Source organism: Ictalurus furcatus, chromosome 21 (genome assembly GCF_023375685.1).
Source record: "Ictalurus furcatus strain D&B chromosome 21, Billie_1.0, whole genome shotgun sequence".
Taxonomy (NCBI): Eukaryota; Metazoa; Chordata; class Actinopteri; order Siluriformes; family Ictaluridae; genus Ictalurus; species Ictalurus furcatus.
The window spans coordinates 9,325,089-9,348,274 of record NC_071275.1 but is presented as its reverse complement, the minus strand read 5'-3'; the positions used below and the strand labels follow the sequence as shown (position 1 = coordinate 9,348,274).

General features: G+C 39.1%; 3 protein-coding genes across 6 annotated transcripts; 2 read left to right on the top strand and 1 right to left on the bottom strand.

Annotated features, from left to right (window-relative positions):
* On the top strand, positions 1 to 8,299 carry ift52 (intraflagellar transport 52 homolog (Chlamydomonas)). 4 transcript variants are annotated; one of them, XM_053652866.1, is made up of 14 exons: positions 1 to 77; positions 456 to 596; positions 700 to 787; positions 1,242 to 1,371; positions 1,471 to 1,546; positions 1,645 to 1,716; positions 2,994 to 3,120; positions 3,237 to 3,320; positions 3,417 to 3,485; positions 5,129 to 5,283; positions 5,372 to 5,459; positions 5,576 to 5,684; positions 6,722 to 6,867; positions 6,984 to 8,299. In XM_053652866.1, exons 2-14 carry the CDS (start codon positions 478 to 480, stop codon positions 7,026 to 7,028), a joined length of 1,308 nt encoding a protein of 435 aa, XP_053508841.1. In that variant the 5' UTR covers positions 1 to 77; positions 456 to 477; the 3' UTR covers positions 7,029 to 8,299. The 4 variants fall into 4 exon arrangements, with proteins under 4 accessions (XP_053508841.1, XP_053508839.1, XP_053508842.1 ...); XM_053652864.1 differs by having other exon boundaries at positions 3,234 to 3,320; XM_053652867.1 differs by lacking the exon at positions 1 to 77 and having other exon boundaries at positions 459 to 852; positions 3,234 to 3,320.
* On the bottom strand, positions 7,867 to 9,602 carry si:ch73-303b9.1 (uncharacterized; the record flags this gene model as incomplete). The annotated part of the gene is made up of 1 exon (XM_053652349.1): positions 7,867 to 9,602. A coding segment is annotated over one exon (636 nt), but the record flags the coding sequence as incomplete, so codon positions are not given.
* A 1,543-nt stretch (positions 9,603 to 11,145) lies between these two features.
* mybl2b (v-myb avian myeloblastosis viral oncogene homolog-like 2b) lies at positions 11,146 to 22,672 on the top strand. The gene is made up of 15 exons (XM_053653543.1): positions 11,146 to 11,453; positions 12,238 to 12,325; positions 12,534 to 12,605; positions 13,250 to 13,342; positions 14,090 to 14,310; positions 14,952 to 15,099; positions 15,225 to 15,281; positions 16,558 to 16,764; positions 16,971 to 17,243; positions 17,683 to 17,825; positions 17,916 to 18,015; positions 18,122 to 18,229; positions 21,289 to 21,405; positions 21,487 to 21,639; positions 21,892 to 22,672. Exons 1-15 carry the CDS (start codon positions 11,434 to 11,436, stop codon positions 22,018 to 22,020), a joined length of 1,929 nt encoding a protein of 642 aa, XP_053509518.1. The 5' UTR covers positions 11,146 to 11,433; the 3' UTR covers positions 22,021 to 22,672.
* Positions 22,673 to 23,186: the final 514 nt, after the last annotated feature.

Below are 23,186 nucleotides of genomic sequence, written 5' to 3'. Positions count from 1 at the left end.
TGTCCCTATGGTTACTGTTGTTTACCCATAATGCATCACGGGCAGGCTAACAGTTCTGAGACATGCTAAATCCTGAGGTAAAGTTATCGGAAAAAAAATAAAAATGTGCGACTTTGCGTTTGATTAATTAAAATTTATACTCTTGTAAATATTATCCGAGGATTATAATTCGATTTTGGTTTTATATTAATGCTTCGTTTTGTGTGTGTGGGGTTAGCGATGGGGCTAACTAGCTCGCTAATAATACTAGCTAAGCTAGCTAGTTATAAGTTCTAATTAAGACAGTAATAGCGACTTGATAAGTGTGATTAAATCCGTATTTTATAGTCATGAGAGTTTTGAGATTGTTTAAACCTTAGATATTTGTTCAAACATTGCAAGATTGGCATCTGTATTATATCTGCTAAGTCGTTTTATCTTCTTCGACCTTTTTTTTTTTTTTTAAATAAATATAGAATTTAGTCTTTACACCACAAGATGGATAAAGAACAGCAGAATATTGTCGTTTTGAATTCGTCCAAAAGAGAGCTGTTTTCTGCCAACACCGGCTACAAGAGTCTACAGAAGAGACTGAGGGCGCAATGGAAGATTCAGGGGTGCCAATACAGCCAGACATGATTCTCACTCACACACATACTTTCTGTCTAAGCTTTGGTTAACTACTGAAAGCCAACCTTTCTTTCTGTATCGTCTCATTAGCATCAAAGAGGAGATCACAGAAGAGAAACTGCATGGTGTGAAGCTGTGGATCACCGGAGGTCCTCGAGAGAAGTTCACTGAAGCAGAGGTGAAATGATCATCACCTGAGAGATTGTTCTACCTGCACGTCACTTTTGCATTCCCTCACTTTCAGTAAGCATTTATACGGTGGATCGCTCACTGAGTGTGAGGTGGGAAATGCAGTCACACCTCAGGGCAATTTAGCTTAACCAATCCACCTACTGGCATATTTTTTTTGGTTTTGTTGTTTTTGAGTTGGGAGGAAACCGGAGAACCCAGATGAAACCAACACCAACACACTCAGAATCAAACCTGGGACCCTGTTTGCCAACATATATACACAGAAAGTAAAAATCGCTTCACACTAGCTAGAAACACTGTCCCCTGATAGGCAATTCATGCGGCACGTGCTGCTCGGCTAAATTTTCCACGTTTTAAATGCAGTTGCAGTTCGCCTCGTAAACAGCACAGGCCTGTAAACATTACAAACTGCTCCTTTAACATATCTTTCAATTTTTCAGCTGCAAGTCCTGAAGCGGTATCTTGTCGGAGGCGGGAATGTTCTCGCCATGCTCGGAGAGGGAGGAGAAGTGAAATACGAAACTAATATCAATTTCCTCCTGGAGGAGTTCGGCATCATGGTGAACAGCGGTGAGCATCAGCGACTGCACACACGACCGTAAATTAACACCACAATTCAGTGATGCCTGTCAAGGTGACGTGACGCTTCCCATTGTTTCACTTTTCCAGATGCCGTAGTGAGAAACGTTTACTACAAATACTTCCATCCCAAAGAAGCACTTGTGTCTAACGGGGTTCTCAACAGGTCTTTTGTTTTTCATTGTTCAAAAAAAAAACAACTCACTGATTACAGAGTGATTACAAGGTCAAAGAAATGCTAACAAATTTATCGTCTCTCACAAGGGAGATCAGCCGCGCAGCCGGGAAAGCGGTAACGGGAGTCATCGACGATGAAAATCCGGGTAACAATACACAGTAAGTCCATGCTGACTTGCTCTGTGTAAACGGTGTGTTGAATTTCCATGTAATTTGATACTTCTGTAAGCATTAACAGTAGAGACATTGCTGTTTTTATATTACATAACATTAAGAAAATCCCAAAGTAAGTTCTTACTTCTGTAAGTGACTTTCTATTGCTTATCTTTTCCCATACTTGTGAAAAGAAACGTCTTCATTTTAACCGGTTTCCTATTCATACAACCCCATTTAACACCAAAAAAATAAATCCCCCTGATAATACAGGTTGGAAATGAATTTATTACACCACATTTTAAAGATGCAATAGGTGATTTTTACAAAAATGTTCTACTCATACAAATGACCTGGAAAAAATATAGAATATGGATGTAAAAGCAACGATTTAAGCCTCGGCTTTAGCACAAGCATGGCAATTATGTGGCAAAAAAAAAACCCCATAATGCTCGGAAAACTGACTTCTGGTCCGGGATGCTCATTTGTGTTTGGATGGGCCTACTGTCGATCATTTTATAGACACACAACGGGTCCTCGTAAACCCTGGGGGGGGGAGTTTCAGGAACGTGGTAGTGCGCGCTCAAGGAGTTAAGAAATCGTTCAATTGACGAAGGAAGGAAAAGGAGAAAAAAAACACTAATGCCCTTTAAGTAATTAATGGATTTTTTTAAAAAATATATGTTTTTAATTTTATTGACATCACATTAACAAACTTTTTTTGACATAGAAAAATTAAATAGTTAAAATGAAAAAATAAAATAAATGTCAAATCATAAATTACATGCAGTTGTTTAGAGCTCTTGAAAGTTTAGAGCTCTTGAAAGTATCTTAGTATCTTAGAAAGTGCAAATTTAAGATGATAGTTTTATTAAGTTACGTTTTATTATATTAAATTGTATCAGTTCATAATAAGGCCACAGTCAGGGTGTTAAGGATTTTGTTTATTGTTTATATTTTAGTAGTAAATTGACATGGAGAGCTCTTTTTACATCGAGTGACACATGATGCATTTTTATAGACTTACGTATGACAAGTTTACCTATACGTAAGTCTGTACAAGTTTAAGTATACGTTCAACATACATTCAATTCTTTTAATGAACTCTCTAATGAAATCCGTTAGTTTTAATGATGGATAAAATATATGATTGTGTTTTGAAAGCAGCGAGAGAAACATTACAAGGTAGACCGCATAAAACACACACGTACCTAGCTACAATACCGTACATACGTTGTTTTTCATCACAAAGACTTACTAATGGCGGTTTGTGCTGCAATCAGGGCCCTCGCATTCGTGTACCCGTACGGCGCTACACTGAGTGTTATGAAGCCCGCAGTGGCGGTTCTGTCCACCGGTTCTGTGTGCTTCCCTCTCAACAGACCTGTTCTGGCCTTCTCCAAGGTCGAGGTTCGTGAACACGTAGCATCTTCTCTCTTCTAGCACTACATTAGCTTCAGCGTTCATACGTGTCGAACTGATCCATATGAAGTATCGTGTATATCTGTGTGTTTGTGTTAAAGAAGAATGCAGGCAAGCTGGCAGTGCTGGGTTCGTGCCACATGTTCAGCGATCAATACCTGGACAAGGAGGAGAACAGTAAAATAATGGCGAGTTTTCAGCAATCTATATAATTTATTGTGTTTTTGTTACTTATATGAACAGATAGAAGAATGTTTTGCATTATTTTACATACTTTGCTACAGGATGTTGTGTTCCAGTGGCTGACGACCGACAACATTCACCTGAATCAAATAGATGCTGAAGATCCCGAGGTGAGAGAGATCCTAATGTTTCTTTTTTACCGGATGAGCATCTCAAGATTAGATTCACACGGACAGCTGTTTATTCCTTGCTTTATTTCATCGGATGCATTTCTACCGATCAATTGTGAACAGATTTCGTGATTATGTCATTGATCCTACTTGTTTACATTTACTTTTGTATTTTTTTTTAATTGAGGGGGAAAATTAAACGTTCAAAACAATAGAAAAAGTTAACATCAGTTTATCTGCTTCCAGAAATTGTAACTTATTATAAACAAACAAACAAACTAACAAATATGATGCCCGAGCCAATATATTCTCCAATACATAGGGTGCAGTAGTGGCTTGGCGGTTAAGGCTCTGGGTTACTGATCAGAAGTTCGGGGGCCCTTGAGCAAGGCCCTTAACCCTCTCTGCTCCAGGGGCACTGTATCATGGCTGACCCTGCACTCTGACCCCAGCTTCCTAACATGCTGGGGTATACGAAGAAAAGAATTTCACTGTGCTGTAATGTATATGTATATAAAGACTTATTATTATACACATACCACGAATGTATATAAAACAATTGTGATGTAAAATATCTGGGTTCGTAGGGAAAAAACTACTCTGTGGTCATCCCACCTTCATTTAAAAGAAAGTAATCCCATCCAAATAAATAATAAAGCTTCACTTAGGTCTTTAGGAAATCCAGCCATGTTTATCCTGCTACAGGTTTTTCTGTGCATGATGAATCCCATTATACAGTGCACAAGTTGCTTTGAATCCCCTATGTAGTAAGCATATGTAGTGAATATAAAGTCATTTGGGATTCGGTCTCTCTGTGTGCTCAAGGAGGTGAGGAAGAGCTGAAGAAGACAGATTACCACATTATGCGAATAAATAAAAACCAATGGCAGTATAGCTGATTAAGGGGGCCAAGCACGTCTTAGCGACGGCGGAAGAAAAAAAGGCAAACCGTAAAGCCGTTACTAAGATATTGCTTCAATTCCTGTTTTCAGTAACTTGTTCGTTAATTTTAGGCCAAACAAATTTGTTTGAAGGGTACAGATGAAATGGAGAATCGGGTTTTGTTCTGATTAGTCTCACAATTCTGGGATCCAAATCTTGTGATGAGTGGATACAATTTGTAGGGGGGGGGGGGGGGGGGGGGTGACAGTTTTTGGTTAAATTTGCTCGTCTACCTGTTTGGAAATTCTGTGCTTGGCCCCATAATTAAAGCTATAATAAAGATATGGACATTTTGTACATTTTATTTAGCTGATTAAGGATATTTAAATTTAGATCTCTGTTGTTTATGCAATCTGAACGCAGAGTGTAGTGCTATTGTTAATTAAATAGTACTTGAGGTTTAACCTTCAAATGCATTAAAATGCTAAATTACCCTTACTTTGGATTGCTTCTACTGTTACGTCATTAATTGTTTTAGTAACAGTATTTTTATGCATTAACACTCAAACTACAAATGTGATTTGGCCACACATGCCTCTAACCACTGGATTAAAGTGTGTCACCAGTACACAACTGTACTTAGTCTACTTGTGAATGGATCACCTGCATGGTGTAACAAAAATAAAGTGACCTATAGACTTATCCACACATCAGTATTGGAAGATGGTGCATAAAAGCTCTTTGTTTGTTTTTTTGCATAGATCACAGATTACACCATGTTACCAGACACAGGATACCTCTCTGAGAGACTCAGAGTGTGTCTACAGGAAGGCGACGAGAATCCACGCGACTTCACCTCCCTTTTCGACATGTCTCTCTTTAAGCTGTCCACGAACTCTCTCCCGAGCGTTATCAGGTCGCTCGCTTACCTGGCTCCCTTAAACATTAACCACGTTTAGGCAGAGTGCTGGCCATGGTGTTGACCTGAATTTTCTCCTTCTCAGGGCCTACAAGCAGCTGAACGTCAAACACGAGCCGCTGCAGTTGATTACGCCTCAGTTTGAAACGCCGCTGCCTCCTCTGCAGCCTGCCGTAAGCATTTGTCCGAGATAATGGTCACCTTTTTTTTTTTTGCACACATACAAACACCTTGTTGTTGGTTTTCAGTTCGATTTGTAGCTCGCAACGTGTGATCTTTCCCCGTACAGGTTTTCCAGCCGGCCTTTAGGGACCTGCCCCCACCGACGCTCGACCTTTTTGACCTGGACGAGACCTTTTCTTCTGAGAAAGTCCGAGTCGCTCAGCTGTCGAACAAATGTAAGTCCCCAAGGTGTGATATTCGGTATGAACGTGAGTGTGAGAAGTAAGAAAAGCGAGAAAATACTTTCACGGTTTTTCAGCTCGGGACTGTGTTCTGTGTTTATGATTATAAAACACGAATCCAAGTGTTACAATGAGACAAACATGAGAGAAAGTCTTACAAAGCTGCCGTTATAGACCATTATTCAACTTTCCAACACTGGAGTAACACAGTAAGCTTAACCCTCTACTGCATGAATTATTATATCTACATAAAAATATATTTTTATGCATGTATACTACTTGAATTAGTTCAAGTAATATAAATATATAAAAACTTTTTCTTTTTTTTAAATGTTTAGGTGGGGTAGCTGGTAAATGTGCAATGGTGGAAACTATATAGTCAAATAGCAGAGCATAAAGACAATACAGAAATAACACAAAATGTATGACAAGGCACTTTTTTTTGTTATGTTAAAGTTAAAGCCCCCCTTTTCCATTAAAATAGGAAAATAGTAGTTTTGTATTATTGTCTATCAATAATTGGAGATAAATGAAATGTTTCCATATGGCAACATCATGCAGTAAAGGGTTAAACTTTATGCTTTGTTGTTTCTCAGTAACATGACAAGCTGCATTATTTTGTCGTATAAGCTTGTTTCTTGGATGTTCTACAACATTAAATGTAACTGTAAATGGATCATTGTGCAACGTGTTGCTCTTTAATACATATAGGCAATTTTAATAATTGCCAGATTGCTGCAGTGTAAGAGGAATAAAACACTAGCGAGCGTGCTGTTGAGAAAATGATAACTTCACCATGGTAAAAGTAACTCAAGCTTCACATCAGGCTGCGTCACACCACTCCATCGTTGATTATTTTACTGAAACAGCACGCTTTTGCTTTACTGTTTCACATAAACGACAATCGCCCCTTCCTTAGACGTCCTTTAATCCTGACATGGTACATAGAGATTAGTATGAAAAGTCCTTTAAATGTGTTATAATAATAATAATAATAATAATTTGTGACTCGCTTTGCGTGATTTGCACAGGCACCGACGACGACCTGGAGTTTTACGTACGGAAATGCGGAGACATCTTAGGGGTGACGGGAAAGCTGGATAAAGAAAAGCGAGACGCCAAGCACATCCTTGAACACATCTTCTTTCAGGTGGTGGAGTTTAAAAAGCTGAATCAGGTGCGCTTTTTACTCATGAAACATTTTGTTTTGCTTATAATTACGTTATTTAAAAAAAAAGAAAGAAAGAAGAAAAGTTCATTTGATATGTTGGTGTCTGCATTTTCTTTCTCTAGGAGCATGACATCGACACAGCACAGACGAGGTTTTCGCCATGCTGAAACAGGACGTTAGGGGATGACGGGGCCGAGGGTTGAGCAGCATCGTGTGCTTAAATGTCTCAGGGTGAAGCAGGCGGATCGATTAACGAAATATTTCAACACTAATTAGCAACATTCAGAAGTACCAGATGTTAGATTTGGAAACGGTTTCTACTTTCTTTTTTGCTTTGTAAAAAAACAAATATATATATATATATATATATATATATATATATATATATATATATATAGCATTGTTGTGATTTTTTTTTTCTATCAAACTACTACTGGAGTTGTATTTAATCATTTTTCGTTGTTTTGTGCACACGTGTTCAATAACGAGATGCTCACAGGAGAAGGAAAACTCCAAAAAAAAAAAAAAAACAGGAGCTGGGAAATGCATAGACAATCTAGCACAAGCAATGTGACATTAATATCTGTCACATATGTAATTCTGGTATCATATTATCACAGCTAACATAAGTGCTTCTATTAGAATAATTCCAGTCACAAGTAAATACATGACCGGTCAAAAGTTTAGACACACTCATTCTTTATTTTTATTTTATTTCCCTCACATTTTAGAATAATAATAAAGTCATCAAAACTCTGGAGTAACATAAAGGGAACTATGGGTGTTATGTTGTGATAAAAAAAAAATCAAAATAATTTAATATTTCAACATCTTCAAGTAGACACGCTTTTCACCTAGAATTTCCAGAAATGTATTCTGGGCGTTTTCTCACCTGATTTCTTGAGGAATTTCCCTGAGATGCTTTTTAAACAGTATTAAAGGAGTTCCCACCTACACTGGACACTTATTGCCTGCTTTTCGGAATATTTCGCTCGGAGGCATCCGTGTAAATAAGATGTTCATTTTCTAATGAAAGAAACATATGTCGGCACAATTATATTTTTGTCTACAACCTCGATTTCAAACATTTAATCACACACCTTCATATCAAAAGGTTTTTAAGATCGAGAAACATTTCAGTCGAGTGTCCACAAACTTTTGACTGGTAGTGTACTTGGTGAAAATAATCATTTTCACTCCCTTTTCCTTGTTAACTTATACAAATAACATGTCAGGATGTGTAGGAAGGCAGTTTTCTGTTTGTTAAAAGAATGTTATATGTCTGGTCCATTTATAGTTAATGAAGAAGGTTCGTGATCACTCACATCATAGCAGCTATAATCACTCGTTCCCTCATCAGCCTCACTTTTTGCCCCTCTCTTTCCGGACACTAATAGGCTTCACATAAATAAATAAATAAATAAATAAATAAATAAATCGATCTCAACAGCATTTCTAGGAACAGAATTTCCTCAAACTCATCTTTGATAAATGTTAAACACCTTTAAGAAAGCATCATCAGAGAAACATTATATATATGTAAAACAGTTTCTATAGAAACAATATACATTAAGAACAAGTGTGTTGACGTAAACCTTGCAGCAGGCACTAATGTCAGAGCCGCTGTTATAGAAAATGAAGCAACACCTTCTGACCAATCAGATGAGAATTCAACAGTATCAATTAGATTAAATTCACTAAACACAGATTTCTATAATAGGACACTACTCTTTTGTTGATCCTACAAATGTGACTTGTGAAATGTCCAGGTTTGCACCCATCCTTGCAGAACTTTGAGCAGCCTGTCTACATTTTATCTGTAAACTTGCTGCATTTAAGTGTTTATAAAATGTTATTTTGAATAAAGTGTTTTCTACAGTTCCTTTAAAATGAGCAGAGTCATTAATATACATAACAGACTTTATTTCAAGTACAAAAATAGACATAATTAGAATAATTCTTCACTTGAGTCACCATATAGATCCTGTAAAAAAAAAAAAAATTACATCATGAAAAACAGTTAGAAAATAAATAGCTATAACTTTTAATATCATTTCAGCATATGGTTTTAAGGTCTTACCTAGAACAAGCACTAGTGTAAACAACTACATGGCCAAGTTTCGGGACAGACTCTTCTGTTGCTCGTCGGTCAGCTCTAACACAGCATGGCGCAGGTTCGAATCCTGAAAGGTGAAGTCCCTGCATGACCTCTGACCCTCTGGCGGTGTCCCTGAACAGATCAGTGAGGAAATCTCTGCCAGCGTTGGAGGTGTAGCTTGGTAACTTGGACTCCATATGAACTCTACCTTACTGGAATCCAACCACACTTTAGGGCTTTCCACATTATTTTTGATGAGCGAGACTTCCCATGAAGGGTGTGAGGTAGTCAGGTCAATGGAGGAAAGGTCCAATGAGCTGGCCAGGATTGGTTTCTGGAAGGTCATCCTCTCATAAGGAGTGGAGGACTTGCCTTCCAGGAGACTGCTCGTGCCAGAAGAACACATGGTAAGAGTTGGGGACAGGAGGGACATCTTACATGGGGGGTTGGAGGGAGATAAAACACTCGAAGAGTGGTAAAAGGAAGCAGGAAGTGTTGAATTGGGTTCTTTATACTCTACCACAATACTTTTGGGTGCTTTCAGTGTTCCTTCAGTGGACAAAACAGACAGGCTACAGTCTCTGAGGAAACCTTGATCCAGCTCTGAAAAACAAAAGCTCTTATAGTTCCTACCTGCCTCTAAAACAGAGATTTATAAATCAACTTAATATTTTTCCATCCTGTAGTGCAAAAAGAATCGAGGCTTGTTTTTACCAGATCTACTGCAGTCTCCCTCCATCATGCTGCAGGTTCATCATGCTAATTAGATTCAGCTTGTATTTATAGACGTGATTGATTTGGTCAGTTTCTACAAATACGACATAAATTAGTAATATTTTACTTTGCATTCTAAAAACACTCTGCAAGTGTGATTAGTTTCCAAATTAGCTTTGGAATGAATTGTCAACAAATAGCCTCCCCCCCTTTTAATAGAAATCATCAGTGGCCACGCCTTCTCCTTTTGTTTTTGTTTTGTTCCAGAAGTAAATGTAATATTCATTAATATGGCAATTTGTTGATAATTAATTTGAAAATAAATTATGTACATTTTGTTTCGTTTATTTATTTAAAATTGGCATAATTGATTTCTCTTAAGAGAAATTCAGCAGTGTTCAGCACTGACCACGCCCACTTCACTTCCAGGAAGTGAATTAAACATTTATTATCTCCTTAGTTGTCCCCACCCCCCCCCCCCCAAAAAAACATTTCTTAATAGAACTATAATATAGATCAAAGCTTTTTAAATCGAGATGAACCAGGATATTTTAACAATTATTTTGTTAATTGTTTGGGTCAATTACGCTTGATTAAAAAAATGGCTTCTACATACAATCTTGTTAGGTTTACAGATTTACATATTATTGATAATAAACCCAATTACTCAGGACAAAATGTGAATATCCAGCTGGAGGATAATGTTTTGCAAAAATTCCTAGAATTCTAGAAAAGTCAGCATTTGCCTCTGATAAAAAAAAAAGTGTTTTGTGTTTCCTATGTTAAGGTCAGTTCAATGCATTAGATGTAAAAATTTTAAAAAGTATTATTTATTTATTTATTAAGTACAGATAAATTAGTGTCAGAGCTTAGAAACAAGACTATTATATCATTCATTGGGATTCATTTATAGAAGGTTACACCATTACTCCTGCTAATAATAGTAACAACAACAACAACAACAATAATAATAATAGTAATAATAAGTAAATAAAAATACTATATGATAATATATCTAGGCTGTAAAATTCTTGTTTTATACGTTCCTCCCTTAGAATTCTTTATAAATTCATAACATCATAAGTTCATTATATTCATAAGTTGAACATCATCATCAACAACATCGACAAAATCATCAACAAATTAATAGTAATATAACTTTAAATGTCTTATTTTATACATTTATACTTTATACTTCTTTACAAATTCAAGAACAACAACAATAGTAACATAATAACTTTCTTCTTAAATGTAATTTTATACATTTTATTTTGATTGTATTATGTTTACACATTTATTTAATAATAAAAAAGTAAAGTAGAAAAAAAGAAAAGTATTATTATTATTATTATTATTATTAATTATTTATTTAACATTTTCAATACGAGTGTGCAGTCATATTTTAATATTGTAATATATATATATTTTATAATACATTTATGTAAATTTTTTGGTGGGAGTAAGTTGTTTTCATTTCTGGCCGATTGATGCGCGCGCAGACGCTGCTTGATGACGTCACTCTCGGGAAAGTGTGCGAAAAAGAAGCGCGAGACAGAAGTAGTGGAGGCGGGCACAGAGCTCACGCCGCTCCGTGCTGTTTTATCATTATTAGGCGATTTAACAACAACTAAATTTTTTTAAATAAACAAATTCATCCCCGTGATTGACAGATGATTGAGAGTTAGCGCGCGACACCGCGTCCTGAAATCGAGTTTAACCGGAAAATCGGAGGGGAAAAAAAACCCGGGGGCTGCTTGGAGATGTCTTGGTGGGCGCGCGGGTAAGTTTATTTAGCTTATATCTATTATACATCATTCTTTTATGCATGTTTAACCTGATATAAACGTGACTTATAAATGTTAACCGTTTAATAAAGTGATCGTTTGAGCTGTGCATCGGTTGTGACTTTATCTGAGGATTATTTAGAAAGTTTGGAGGCTTTTATGATCAGCGCGCGCCCAAGAAATAATGCAGATTCATCAGATATAAACCGTCACACGTATGCACAAGCTTAATGCAACTTATCTGTACATGATGTTTTGCATGTTGTTATTTTATTTCTTTATTTTTATTATTTTGTTTTCAGTGTGTGCGAATCGAAATAGTATTTGACTGGCTAGCTGTAGCTTTTAGCTAGTAAGCAAGTTGGCGTGATTTTCAACAAAAGATTACTGATGTTTGTTTGTTTATTTAATTATTTCTATTGAAGTATTTAACCCAGATGTCCCAATGTCACTAGCAATTCTAATGTTTACATTAGAAGGGTGTTTAACATTAATCTAAATGTAGTCATGTGGTTGCAGATCTGGACCAAACAAGAATGCTGTCTAGTTAATTCTGCAGATTAAATACATTATTTCTTATAATAATTTGTTAAATACGTGATTAGAATTGTTGCAGTCCCAGTTTACAGTGGTCATGTCACGCATTTCTTAACACTCAGATGTAAACAGCACAAAGGCAAGTGGTGTCAGTAAACTCAGCGCCTTGTTGTTAGCTCCTGATGACTGGACAGACTTGCTTTCTCCCTGTTAACAAAAAGCCGTGTGTGTGTGTGTTTGCAGTGAGGACGCAGAGTGTCAGGACACTGACTCGGACGCAGCCGACCCGAAGGACTGCGGGAAAGTCAAAGTGAAGTGGACGCAGGAAGAGGTGATCTTTGAGTTTATTGATAAGGCTCTCAACCAAGGGCCGGACGCTGGTCCTTGAACATTGGCCCGACATCTCACAGCCCTGGGTTAGGGTTAAGGTTAGGGTTAGGTACATTCTTTTGTACTCCAACCCTGGAACAGACCGGTGTATTAAAATATGGAGAAAAACGACGACCCACAATGTAAACTCGTCTTGTTTTGTTTTTCAGGATGATAACCTGCGAAAGCTTGTTCAAAGAATAGGAACTGGTGACTGGAAATACATCGCGAGTTTTCTACCAGTAGGTTTTTTTTAAAAGTACAGTGTACAGACTTTCATGGTATAAAGCTATGATCTTTCAGCCTGACATTGCTGAATTCTTGTAGTGAGTTAAGATCAACAGTCGATATGCTCACCACTTAGTGCCAGTCTGACCAAAGTGTCTGGCAGTGTCTTTTTATTATTTTTTTAAAAGAAAATGACAGTCTTATGATATTTGCCGGATCGCTACAAATACGGTAGTGGCTATGGCCTTTTGATGAAGTGTAGCAGCAGAGAGAGTATTCACCCAACTACGAGCAGCTAAACTCCTTTTCTTTGACAATTATAACAGTTTTTCTCTCTGCGGAACATTACAACCATTCCAACATACCGAGGCCTTGTTTCTGTCCACGCACCTTCTTTAATCACCGCTCTATCGATCGAGGATCTTCCTCATCTGACACAGAGAACAGTCTATCTTGTGGTCTGGTGTAGAATTCGGGAAAGATTTCATTAGGGTCTCGTCCACTGTGACATAATAATAATAATAATAATAATCCTAAAAGACGGTCAAAATTAGGCTTAACTTTGAATCAGGGAATACTACGTTGTCAGATCCTTTCACGGTTAAAAGCCAGTGTGCTTTTGCTCTTGCGTATCTTAACAAAGTGTTCTGTTTGGTAGAACCGCTCGGAACATCAGTGTCAGCACCGCTGGTACAAAGTTTTGGATCCAGACCTCGTCAAAGGGCCTTGGACTAAAGAAGAAGACGAAAAGGTATGACTTGTGCGTGTAAAGATTTGGTTTAAAAAGAGCGTTGGAGCAGAATTCACTTTGTACCTGTCCTGTGTGTGTCGTGTGTTTCTTGGCGCGAGTGGACTGCAGCCAAAATAATCAGAAGAGCGAAAATGAATTCATAAAACACTATAGCTAGTTTTGAAAAGTGAATATTGAGGAAACGCAGACCTGGACAGCTGTTTGCTTTCACACTAGTAAGTGGAAAAAGCCGAAATGTTCTCCATTCTATGCAAATTAGGTATGAAATTAGGTAGATCCAATCGATTACCCCGAATGATTCCTCTGGTGTTCGTGGTCCAACTTTTCTTCAGTTCTCCGCTCAGAGCTTCAATTCCTTCCCGCAGTTCGTTCTTATTTACTGTTTGACGTGCAAGAAAGACTTTAATTAAAGCAGATTTAATGAAAAGAGAAACGGTTTCATCATCGTGAGTGTGGGGATTTTTTTGTTGTTGTTTGTTTGTTTTAAGTTCAATCAGAGGCAATGTCAAGGGATTTTGCTTCAAATCGGGTGACCGAAATGTCCTCTTGATGTCTTCAGTTTAAGATTTTTTTTTTTTTTTTTGCACTATGAACCACATGCACATCCGGGCATCCTGAGCCTCTGAGAAAGTCGGATTATGAATAAACGATATTGTTTTATTGTTGTGACTAGGAAGATTATATTTTGTTTTGTTTTGTTCACGTGTGTTAATCTAGAATCCTCTTCTCGTCTTATTCTCCGTGCAGGTGATCCAGCTGGTAAATAAATACGGAAATAAACAGTGGGCCGTGGTGGCCAAACACCTGAAGGGGCGATTGGGGAAGCAGTGCCGCGAGCGCTGGCACAACCACCTCAACCCGGACGTGAAGAAGTCCTCCTGGACCGCGGATGAGGATCTCATCATCTACAAAGCCCACTGCATGCTGGGAAACCGCTGGGCTGAGATCGCCAAGCTGCTGCCTGGAAGGTGGAAACTTTGAAACTCTTAATGTTCATCTTCCTAAGATAATTCCAATAATAAAGAAGATACACTTCATGCCGTGCTGTAAAAGGAACCTAATGTGATGAAGGAGAGTTACCATCCTTACACCAAGATGTATTATTTTCCAAACGCAGCACGTCCTGAAGTGTTTTAGGTGCTGTGTTTTTATACCATGGATTACGTTTTATATACGAAAGCATGACGTGTCATGTATTTATCCATTTGTAGTCACATTTAATTTTGTGGAAACATCTCCTCTCTTGAAAGTAATAAGACAAAAAAAAGTAACTTTTTAAGAGTAACGTTACCAAGGAACCAGAGCGTGTTAACTCTTCTGTCCTGAATACTTTCTGGACTGCTGGGCTGTTACAAAGTGCTGACACTTGAGACTCCTTCCATAATTGTTAAATAGACATTATTCAGAACATTCAGAAAATTTCACCATATCAATAATTACACTCCCCTCCCCATCTGTTTATGTGGCATGTCCACCATATAAGCCCCTGTGTAAGTTGTTACTCTAGAAACATTCGAATTTGAACAAACACGTTAACATAAACGTGCGATTTGTCAAAGCTGACCAATCAGAATTGAGAAAATAACGGTTTTCGTCTGCCTCCTATCAGGACCGATAATGCTGTGAAGAACCACTGGAACTCCACCATTAAGCGTAAGGTGGAGCTGGGATATTACACGGGCGTGGACACGACTCTGCACTTTATTCACCAGCCTGAGGAAGGAGACGTCAGTGCTCAGCAGGACGCCGATCCAGTGGTGTGTTCCAGAAATGCTCCACATCATGAAACTCTCTCATGGCTCCTTATTTTCACCGTCTTTATTTCTTTTTGTATCGTTTAGTATTGTAATATGTGTAATGTCCTGATGTACAATCCTCACAGGAGGATCTCTGCTACGGTGGAGAGCTGGAGGCTGCCGCTGTACCAGTGGTCACGCAGGTAAGACGCAATCAGTGTATTTCACGTAACTTCTGGACAAGTCGTTAACGTGTTCTTTTATATTTTTGGCAAGGCTGTGTGGTAAAAATTTAGACAATTGCCAATAGACTTGTCCTCTCAGGTGAAAAGGTTTATTACAGAAAGATAAATACAGGATAGAAGTAAGCAGAATAGAAGATGAGAGCGCTCTGGAGCACTCGTCTCTCACATGCCCTATTTAAGTTTTAAGATAAGGAGAGCTGGACATCTGTGAGTCCCGAAAAGGGAGTTCTAGGAGGTTTGAGCCAGTTTGGTGGTTTCAAGGTCTTAGCAGATATGCAGACATTCCTGAAGACAATAATTTGTTTGTCAATATAAGAGGAAAGAAGGTTCTGTTCTAATCTCCATGACATGACCACAAGCGGCATTATTCACTGATGAACTTGAACAGAGCTATTACAACGTAAGAAATTAATAATTTCCCTCAAAGTTGTTAGTGATGGCCACGGGTAATCGACTGATCCAGTGCATCTTATGTAACCACCTTATAGGTAACAGTAAAGTACTAAAATGCAGATTTTCATACACTGATTTTCCTGATATAAAACAGAAAACCACAGGTGTATAACGTATTGTCTGTTGTATAAGCAGTCTCTCCAGGATTTCGCACTTTTGCAATCGCAGAAATGAATGCAAAATCAAGCAAACTCCACAATATACAGAGGAGCTTGCAGTTTTTGAAAATTGCAGTAGATTTTCCGCAGATTCAGGCCGAGACGCGTCACGTGACATCATCACAACGCGCGTTCAGCCAAAGCCGTCTTCGATTCACGTGCTCTGAACATGAGTACAGCTAAAAGGTCTCATTTACCAGAAAACATCACTGCGAAAGACAATTTCGTGTAATCGTGACTCCACGTAGTAGTTTTCCGCTTAAAGAACAAACCCTCTGCAAATTTTGAAAAAAGCCGCAGCAAAATCGAGTGCTTTCAGCTGCAGCAGTCACACCAAAAGAAATCCTATACGGACTCTGCTGTAAATCCGAGGTGAGATGTCAGGCTGAACTATTCATTACGAGGCACACGAAATACGTCATAATGGTGTCAAGAGCCATGAATGATGTGAAGGGTGCCAGTACTTCCGTCCTAGTGGAAAATAAAATCCTGCAAATGGAAAAAATAATTAATTAGTTTGACGTTTTATATGCTTACAGATCAGTTTGTCACGTACGCGGTGTTAATCCCCAAAAAATATTTAGCGACATCTAATAATCCTAAAAATCATTTTCGTCCTTCAGGAGTCTGTCGATTCCGTACCTCCGAAATCCGCTCCCGCCAACACGGCGTCCCCTAAACCGCCTCGAGCTCCAGCGACGCCCCCCAGCGACACCGAGAGCACGACCAACTCGAACTCCAGCGTCCCTGCCTGGGTGAACGACGGCTCGGGCTTCCTGTCACCTTCGGCCACGCCCGCGCTGAAGGAGGTGATGGACATGATGGACGGGGTGAGTTCAGGACCACTGTTAAAGATGGGCTTCTGCTCTCAGAGATGGCTTTGAGAACAGAAAATATTTGTTATTGGGATATGGGTTTATCAGTACACGGGGCTGGGGCTTTTTATGATGTTTTATGTTTGTTGTTTTATGATGCTGTACAGTATCGTGTGTGTGTGTGTGTGTGTGTGTGTGTGTGTATGTGTGAGTGAATGTAGGATCTGGAGGGTTGGTGTAACCTGGCTGACTTTGAGCTCCCGGAGGAGCGTCAGAGCCCTGACGTGCTGCAGTTCCGGCTAGAGGGCAGCGCTCTGCACGAGCTCAGTAAGGGGAGTAAAGGCGAGCTCATCCCCATCTCACCCGGAGGAGCCACACCACCGTCCATCCTGAGAAACCGCACACGCCGCCGCATCGCCCTCTCCCCCGACGCCAACGACTCCATGACCCCCAAGAGCACGCCGGTGAAGATCCTGCCCTTCTCCCCATCTCAGGTACGATAAGGCTCAATACACCTCGGTTTTGGTTTTTACTTTGAATTCAGGAATTCAGTTCAGTCTTGTAGGTGAGGTGGGTGACACTGATGATTCTAGGAACGTTTTAATAATAGTTTTCACTCAAAACAACAAAAAAAAGTACCGATAATGATTTGATGTCAAGAAAAGATATTTTGTTCCTCATAATTTGTGACAAATAATAATTTTGAGCACCGAAAGTAAAGTACAAGCTATGAGCTAGCATACCTACCTAGCAGTGTTCAAGAACCAACCTTGTTTGTTTCTTTTCAGTTAGAAATTCAGCCACTGGTTTTTCATGAGCTCAGATGATTCTTAATTAAATACAGTATTGTGGAGATGATCAATCTTTTAAAAGCGTTAAAAAAAGCCATGAAAGTGAATAAATTCAAATTGTAGCGTGTAAACCTTTTCCCAGTTTCTGAACATGTGGACCAAACAGGATACGCTTGATCTGGAGAACCCGTCTCTCACGTCCACTCCCGTGTGCAGCCAGAAAGCCATTGTCACTACGCCGCTGCACCGAGACAAAACGCCGCTCACTCAGAAGGAAAACTCGGTGTACGTCCCGCTTTGCACGTTCCTTTCACCTTTAATGAAAACACACTCCAGTATTTAAAGGAGTCTGATGTTCATCTTTTTCCTCCTCAGCTTCATCACGCCGAACCACAAGGCTGATCTGGACAGGACGCCTCGCACCCCAACCCCCTTTAAAAACGCCCTGGAGAAATACGGGCCCATACGCCCACTGGTGAGGAAACACTTAAATGACGAAGGAAGGAGGGTGGAAACAACACGAAGGGGCCGAGCGAGTATTTGTGAACGTGTGCATGATGTGTTGATGTTTTTTTCCGCAGCCTCCAACACCCAACCTGGAGGACCTGAAGGAGGTTCTTCGCTCTGAAGCCGGGATCGAGCTCATCGTAAAGGATGAGAGTCCGTCTGAACAGAAACCCAAAGCAGTGGTGAGGATTCCCGATTTACAATGACGCTTTCGCTCTCGTTTTTTGCTTCCTGCGTCTTTAAATCGTAGTGTCGGTGTCGTATTTTCACGCGTTCGTGTTCCTGAGATCCGTGTATACGAGTCAACCATTATAAACGCTGCGTTTTCACGTCGGAGAACTTACCGCTTCGAAAATGTACGCAAAAAGAGCGGTCTCGTTTTTTCACCGTAATAAATATGGCAGATAATCCATAACAGTAAGTGTTCTAGATTTAACAAGCGAAAACTATCTGTATGTTGAATTATCACAATGATCAGACACTTCTGTATTTACAGTATAACTCATTCAAAGGTAAGAAGTGCTTTTTATTTACCGTTCATGCTCTTAGGAGCCGTGTTGATTTGACGGCACTCGCTGAATTCGGCGTTGAGAAGAGCGTTTGGAGTTCCCGAGTAGGAACTCAGAGTTGACTTTCCTGGTCTGAGGTCAGGAATTACGAGTTACGACCTCTGGTGCGAATGCAGTGTAATAATCTCTTGGGTTTCTTGAACGAAGCGCCCTCGCTTTCCGACACAGTAAATGGAGAATGTTTTGAGTTCGGTAATGTGAAATAAGATCTATCAGTGCATGTTTTTTTTTTTTGATCAAGGTTTCTTTATTAGCATTTTCAAATTAAACATAACGACACCAACAGAACAAATAGAACAAACCCCGCACCCCACCAACCAGTACCAGACATATGACATACCTATTACATATTATAAAGCCAGACCACCATAGAAAAGAAGAGAGCAAGAGAAATAAAATTATAGATAATGGTTACATAACAATACTGTCAGCATCCATGTCTTCAACAAATATCAGAAAAGGTTGCCAGATTCTGTAAAATTTCTTAGTCGCTCCCCTGACAGTGTATCTAATCTTTTCCAATTTAAGATGGCACATGACTTCCCTGACCCAATGACTATACATCGGTGGAGCAGGTTCTTTCCATTTAAACAATATTAATCTCCTGGCCAGGAGAGTGCAGAAGGACATCATGCTGATTTCACACCATCTAAAAGGGGTATTCTCCGGGGTCACCCCAAACATCGCAATAAGAGGGGACGACTGTACCACTCTTCCCAATATCTTTGTGAAGGTCTCAAATATAGATTGCCAAAATGTGTACAGCTTTGGGCATGTCCAAAACATATGCAACAGAGTAGCTGGAGCCTGTCTGCATCGATCACATGTGGGATCTGTGTCGGAATTGATCTTAGAGAGTCTAGCTTTGGACCAATGCAGACAGTGAACAATTTTAAATTGGACAACTGCATGTCTGAGACATATGGAGGAGGAGAAAATCCCTTGGATTACTTTGCGCCAATCATCATCAGAAATTGATTCGCCTAAGTCTGTTTCCCATTTATTCTTAAGGAGACCTAAGGACATCAAATCATGCATGCTGAGTAAGTCATAGATAACCCTTATTGTCTGCTTCCTGGCCAGTTTACATTTAAAAATTGCATCCAACAGAGAATTGGAAGGGCACAATGGGAAGGTCTCTGAATTTAAAGCTAAAAAATTTCTAAGCTGCAAATATTTATAAGTGTGATCTGGGAATGTCACATTTCTGCATTAGCTGCTCGAATAAGACAAAAACACCATCAACATAGAGATCAGACAGTAAGACAGCCCCCTTTCTAGACCAAGTATCGAAAGTCTTATCCAGGAAAGATAGAATAAACAGATGATTATTTGCAATTGTCCCCATGAGTGACAAGTCCCTAAGAGAGAAAGATCTTCTAAACTGATTCCAAATTTTGATTGTGTGTACAACAACTGGATTAGAGGTAAAGTTAGAGAGAGTTTGTGCGAATGGTAATTTAGCGCACAGTAGGGCCGCTAGAGAGGTGGACGTAAGGGACGCCCCCTCCATAATTGTCCATCCCGGGGCTGTAGCACTTTCCCTCATCCAGTACAGCAGTGATCTTATATTAGCTGCCCAGTAGTAGTACATGAAGTTTGGAAGTGCTATCCCTCCCTTTGCTCAAGGTCTCTGTATGCCTTTTGATCCCTATCAGTGCATGTTTGACTTGCTTAACATCGGACAAGTACGGAGTTAATGTCAGCCAGTGGTTTAATATCAGAGGAAAGTATCAGCTTTTTTTTGGAAGAGGGGGAGAAGAAGGTAAAGGGGATTAAAGTGGCCTACAGGGAAATTTCAAATCTGAAACAAATCATCTTAATCAAAATGATGTATATAATGTGAGCGGGTCAGTGCAGACAAACTCAAAAAGTGCCATCAAGCATGACGTGTGTGTGTGTGTGTGTGTGTGTGTGTGTGTATACAAGGTTTTTCTGTGTAAAAAAAAAAATAGTGCTTGGGGTAGGGGGAAACACTTTTGCTCAAACATTAAAATTTGTTTCCATGCATACTTTTTTAATTATTCTAAAATACATCTTTGTAGAATAGGAAAAAAACGTTTTCTGTTCTAAAGGTTTTATTGTGTCTCCATCTTTAACTAAAAGAAACAAGTTGTTTCTGTAAAACCCGTTCTGCAATACCCCCAACACACACACACCCTACAATCTGTACATTCCTAAAAGAGACACCACACATGATGATACATTTCACAATTTGTTTTCGTCCCAGGTCATCTTTTAGTCATTACACCTCCTCACATTTCCCCAGAAGAAAATACAACGCGCTTTTAGATTAGATTTAGATCCTCAGTTCTCCTAGAATTGGACTTGAAGTCAAAACATGATGGATAACATTTTGGCTTAAGCCAGGCTCCTTCCTGTCTGTTAAAAAAATAAATGTTAAAATAAGCCTTGTTTTTGTCATTCACATCATCTTATTTGCTGTAATTTTTCATTATCGTCTTTTAAACGGTTGATTTAATACCGTAATACTGTGAAATCGTGATCGTTTTAGACTAGGTTAGCATGCAGTGGGAAAATGAACACTCAGACCAAACCAGAGCGTAAGCGCTTTCCTCATCAAAGTATTTTCCTCAAGGCTGTTTCCACATCCAGACCTGTAAGCTTTACTGTCCATCGATGTTCATTGCTTTCGTTACTTTGCTCTGCAGCACCGGCCTCCCATGAAGAAAGTGCGAAAGTCTCTGGCGCTGGACATTATAGACTGTAAGGAGCTGCGCCCTGCCAGACGCCAGCACTCCAAGCCTCCTGCCAAACACAGCAGAAAGGTAAAAGCAATGACCGGATGCCTTAATTTGGTCCCGCAGAGTGAGGACAGCGTAAAGACGGAGTTGTTTCTTGTGTCTCAGGCGGACCGTTTGCTCTCATCCTCTTTCAATTCATCGTATACCGTGAAGAAGGAGGAGAACGTCCTCGACCAGGGATTCATTCTCGGGCCCAACGAAAGCGGACCTACGGCGAAACAAGCGCAGCCGAACCCCAACCCCGTACCGCCTGCTCCTGTAAGTCGTCCAGGAACTCCGAGTTTACACTGGATTTATTTATTTGAAGACTTTGATGTTATGGAAAACTTAGTTACTGTGATTACCGTTTAAGAATGAGCTAGGACTACTGTGAACACCTTCTGACCAGTCAGAAATGATCATTCAGTAGGTAGTTACAGTATGTTATGGTAATAACGTGACTGTACTTGAAGCATAATCATAAACTTTGTCCCCTCAGCATGAATTATTTGAAAAATCTCCTCCCTGTAGATGTCTCCAGCGTGGGAAGCGGTGGTTTGTGGCCGCACTACGGATCAGCTGATCATGACGGAGAAGGCCAGGCGTTATCTTCGCTCTCTGAAGTCGAACGCACACAGCCGGGCCCTCATCCTGTCCTGAGCCTGCACTTCTCCACAATCTCCGATTATTGCATTCTAAAATGTTATTAAAACATATGGCATTTTCTCATGTTGTGAATTAAGATGTAAAAAGAAATTTTGTTAATAATGTAATTGTGAAAAAAAAAAGATTTTGGGGTAATGAAAACTGCATCTTAGCAGTCATGATGAATCTCTAAAGGTGCTTTTTAGTCTCTTGTCTCAGGTTATCTCAAGAGTTTAACATATATATGGCCTTCAGTTTCAATTTGTGTATATTTCAGGGTTTTTTTTCTTTTCCTGAAACGCTTTTCAGAATATCAGGAATGTCAGAGGAAAGCGTCTGTGCTTTTAATTGGCACTGTTACTTTCTGTGGAAATCGGTTCATTACAGTTCAGGACTTATTTCTTGTTTGTTTTTCCACCATGGCAATATAGAAATGGGTTTTATCTGCCACAATCAGTGCATCCTGAAGACAGATAGATAGATTTTTTTTCTTAATACATGACATGTCCAGATTTTTGAAATAACATTTTCATATGTAAGTTGCCTCATGTCCACCTGTGGGTTAATTCATGATCTGTTTCAATTCTGTACATGCTGTAACTGTGGAAATAAATTAAATAATATTGCCCTGTTATGTAAAATAACCTAAATAAATAAAAAACATTGAGCTGAACATTTTCAGAGTAAAATATTTTTAGGAATGACTGAACAGCATTGAGCTGAACATTTTCACAGAGTAAAATATTTTGTAGGACTGACTGAACAGAGTATAAATTTGGACTTAAAGGTGAATATTTGAAAGATTTTTCTTTATTTTTTAATATATTATTTGCAAAATCAAACCAGACCTGATAGAACTATAATACTCCTGTTTTCAAAACGCTGGTCTATGGGGTGACGTCATGCTCGTTACCGGTCCTCTGATTGGACAATGCGCTGCAACGGCATGACCAATAGGAAACGGACACAATGCCAAATCAACGCCTTTTAATAATAATAATAATTTAAAAAATAATAATAACACGATTTGAAATAACAACACAATACTTTTCAAATCGTAAGTAATCATAAAAAATTGACTAGAATAAATATCTGCAGCCGCGAGAAATATAATTTCTTTTTTCTCGTATTGTTCAAGCGCAGCGGTTGGTTTATACCATGTTCGGTTTACAGGGGTGGAG

What these genes read in the sequence shown, in the direction of transcription:
- ift52 (XM_053652864.1), top strand. Translation starts at nt 478, where the DNA reads ATGGATAAAGAACAGCAGAATATTGTCGTTTTGAATTCGTCCAAAAGA. An exon ending in TGGCCTTCTCCAAGGTCGAG is followed by an intron (nt 3,121 to 3,233) that starts GTTCGTGAACAC and finishes TTTGTGTTAAAG; the next exon opens with AAGAATGCAGGCAAGCTGGC. An exon ending in AGTTTAAAAAGCTGAATCAG is followed by an intron (nt 6,868 to 6,983) that starts GTGCGCTTTTTA and finishes TTCTTTCTCTAG; the next exon opens with GAGCATGACATCGACACAGC.
- mybl2b (XM_053653543.1), top strand. Translation starts at nt 11,434, where the DNA reads ATGTCTTGGTGGGCGCGCGG. An exon ending in CTGTACCAGTGGTCACGCAG is followed by an intron (nt 15,282 to 16,557) that starts GTAAGACGCAAT and finishes TTCGTCCTTCAG; the next exon opens with GAGTCTGTCGATTCCGTACC. An exon ending in AACAGAAACCCAAAGCAGTG is followed by an intron (nt 18,230 to 21,288) that starts GTGAGGATTCCC and finishes TTTGCTCTGCAG; the next exon opens with CACCGGCCTCCCATGAAGAA.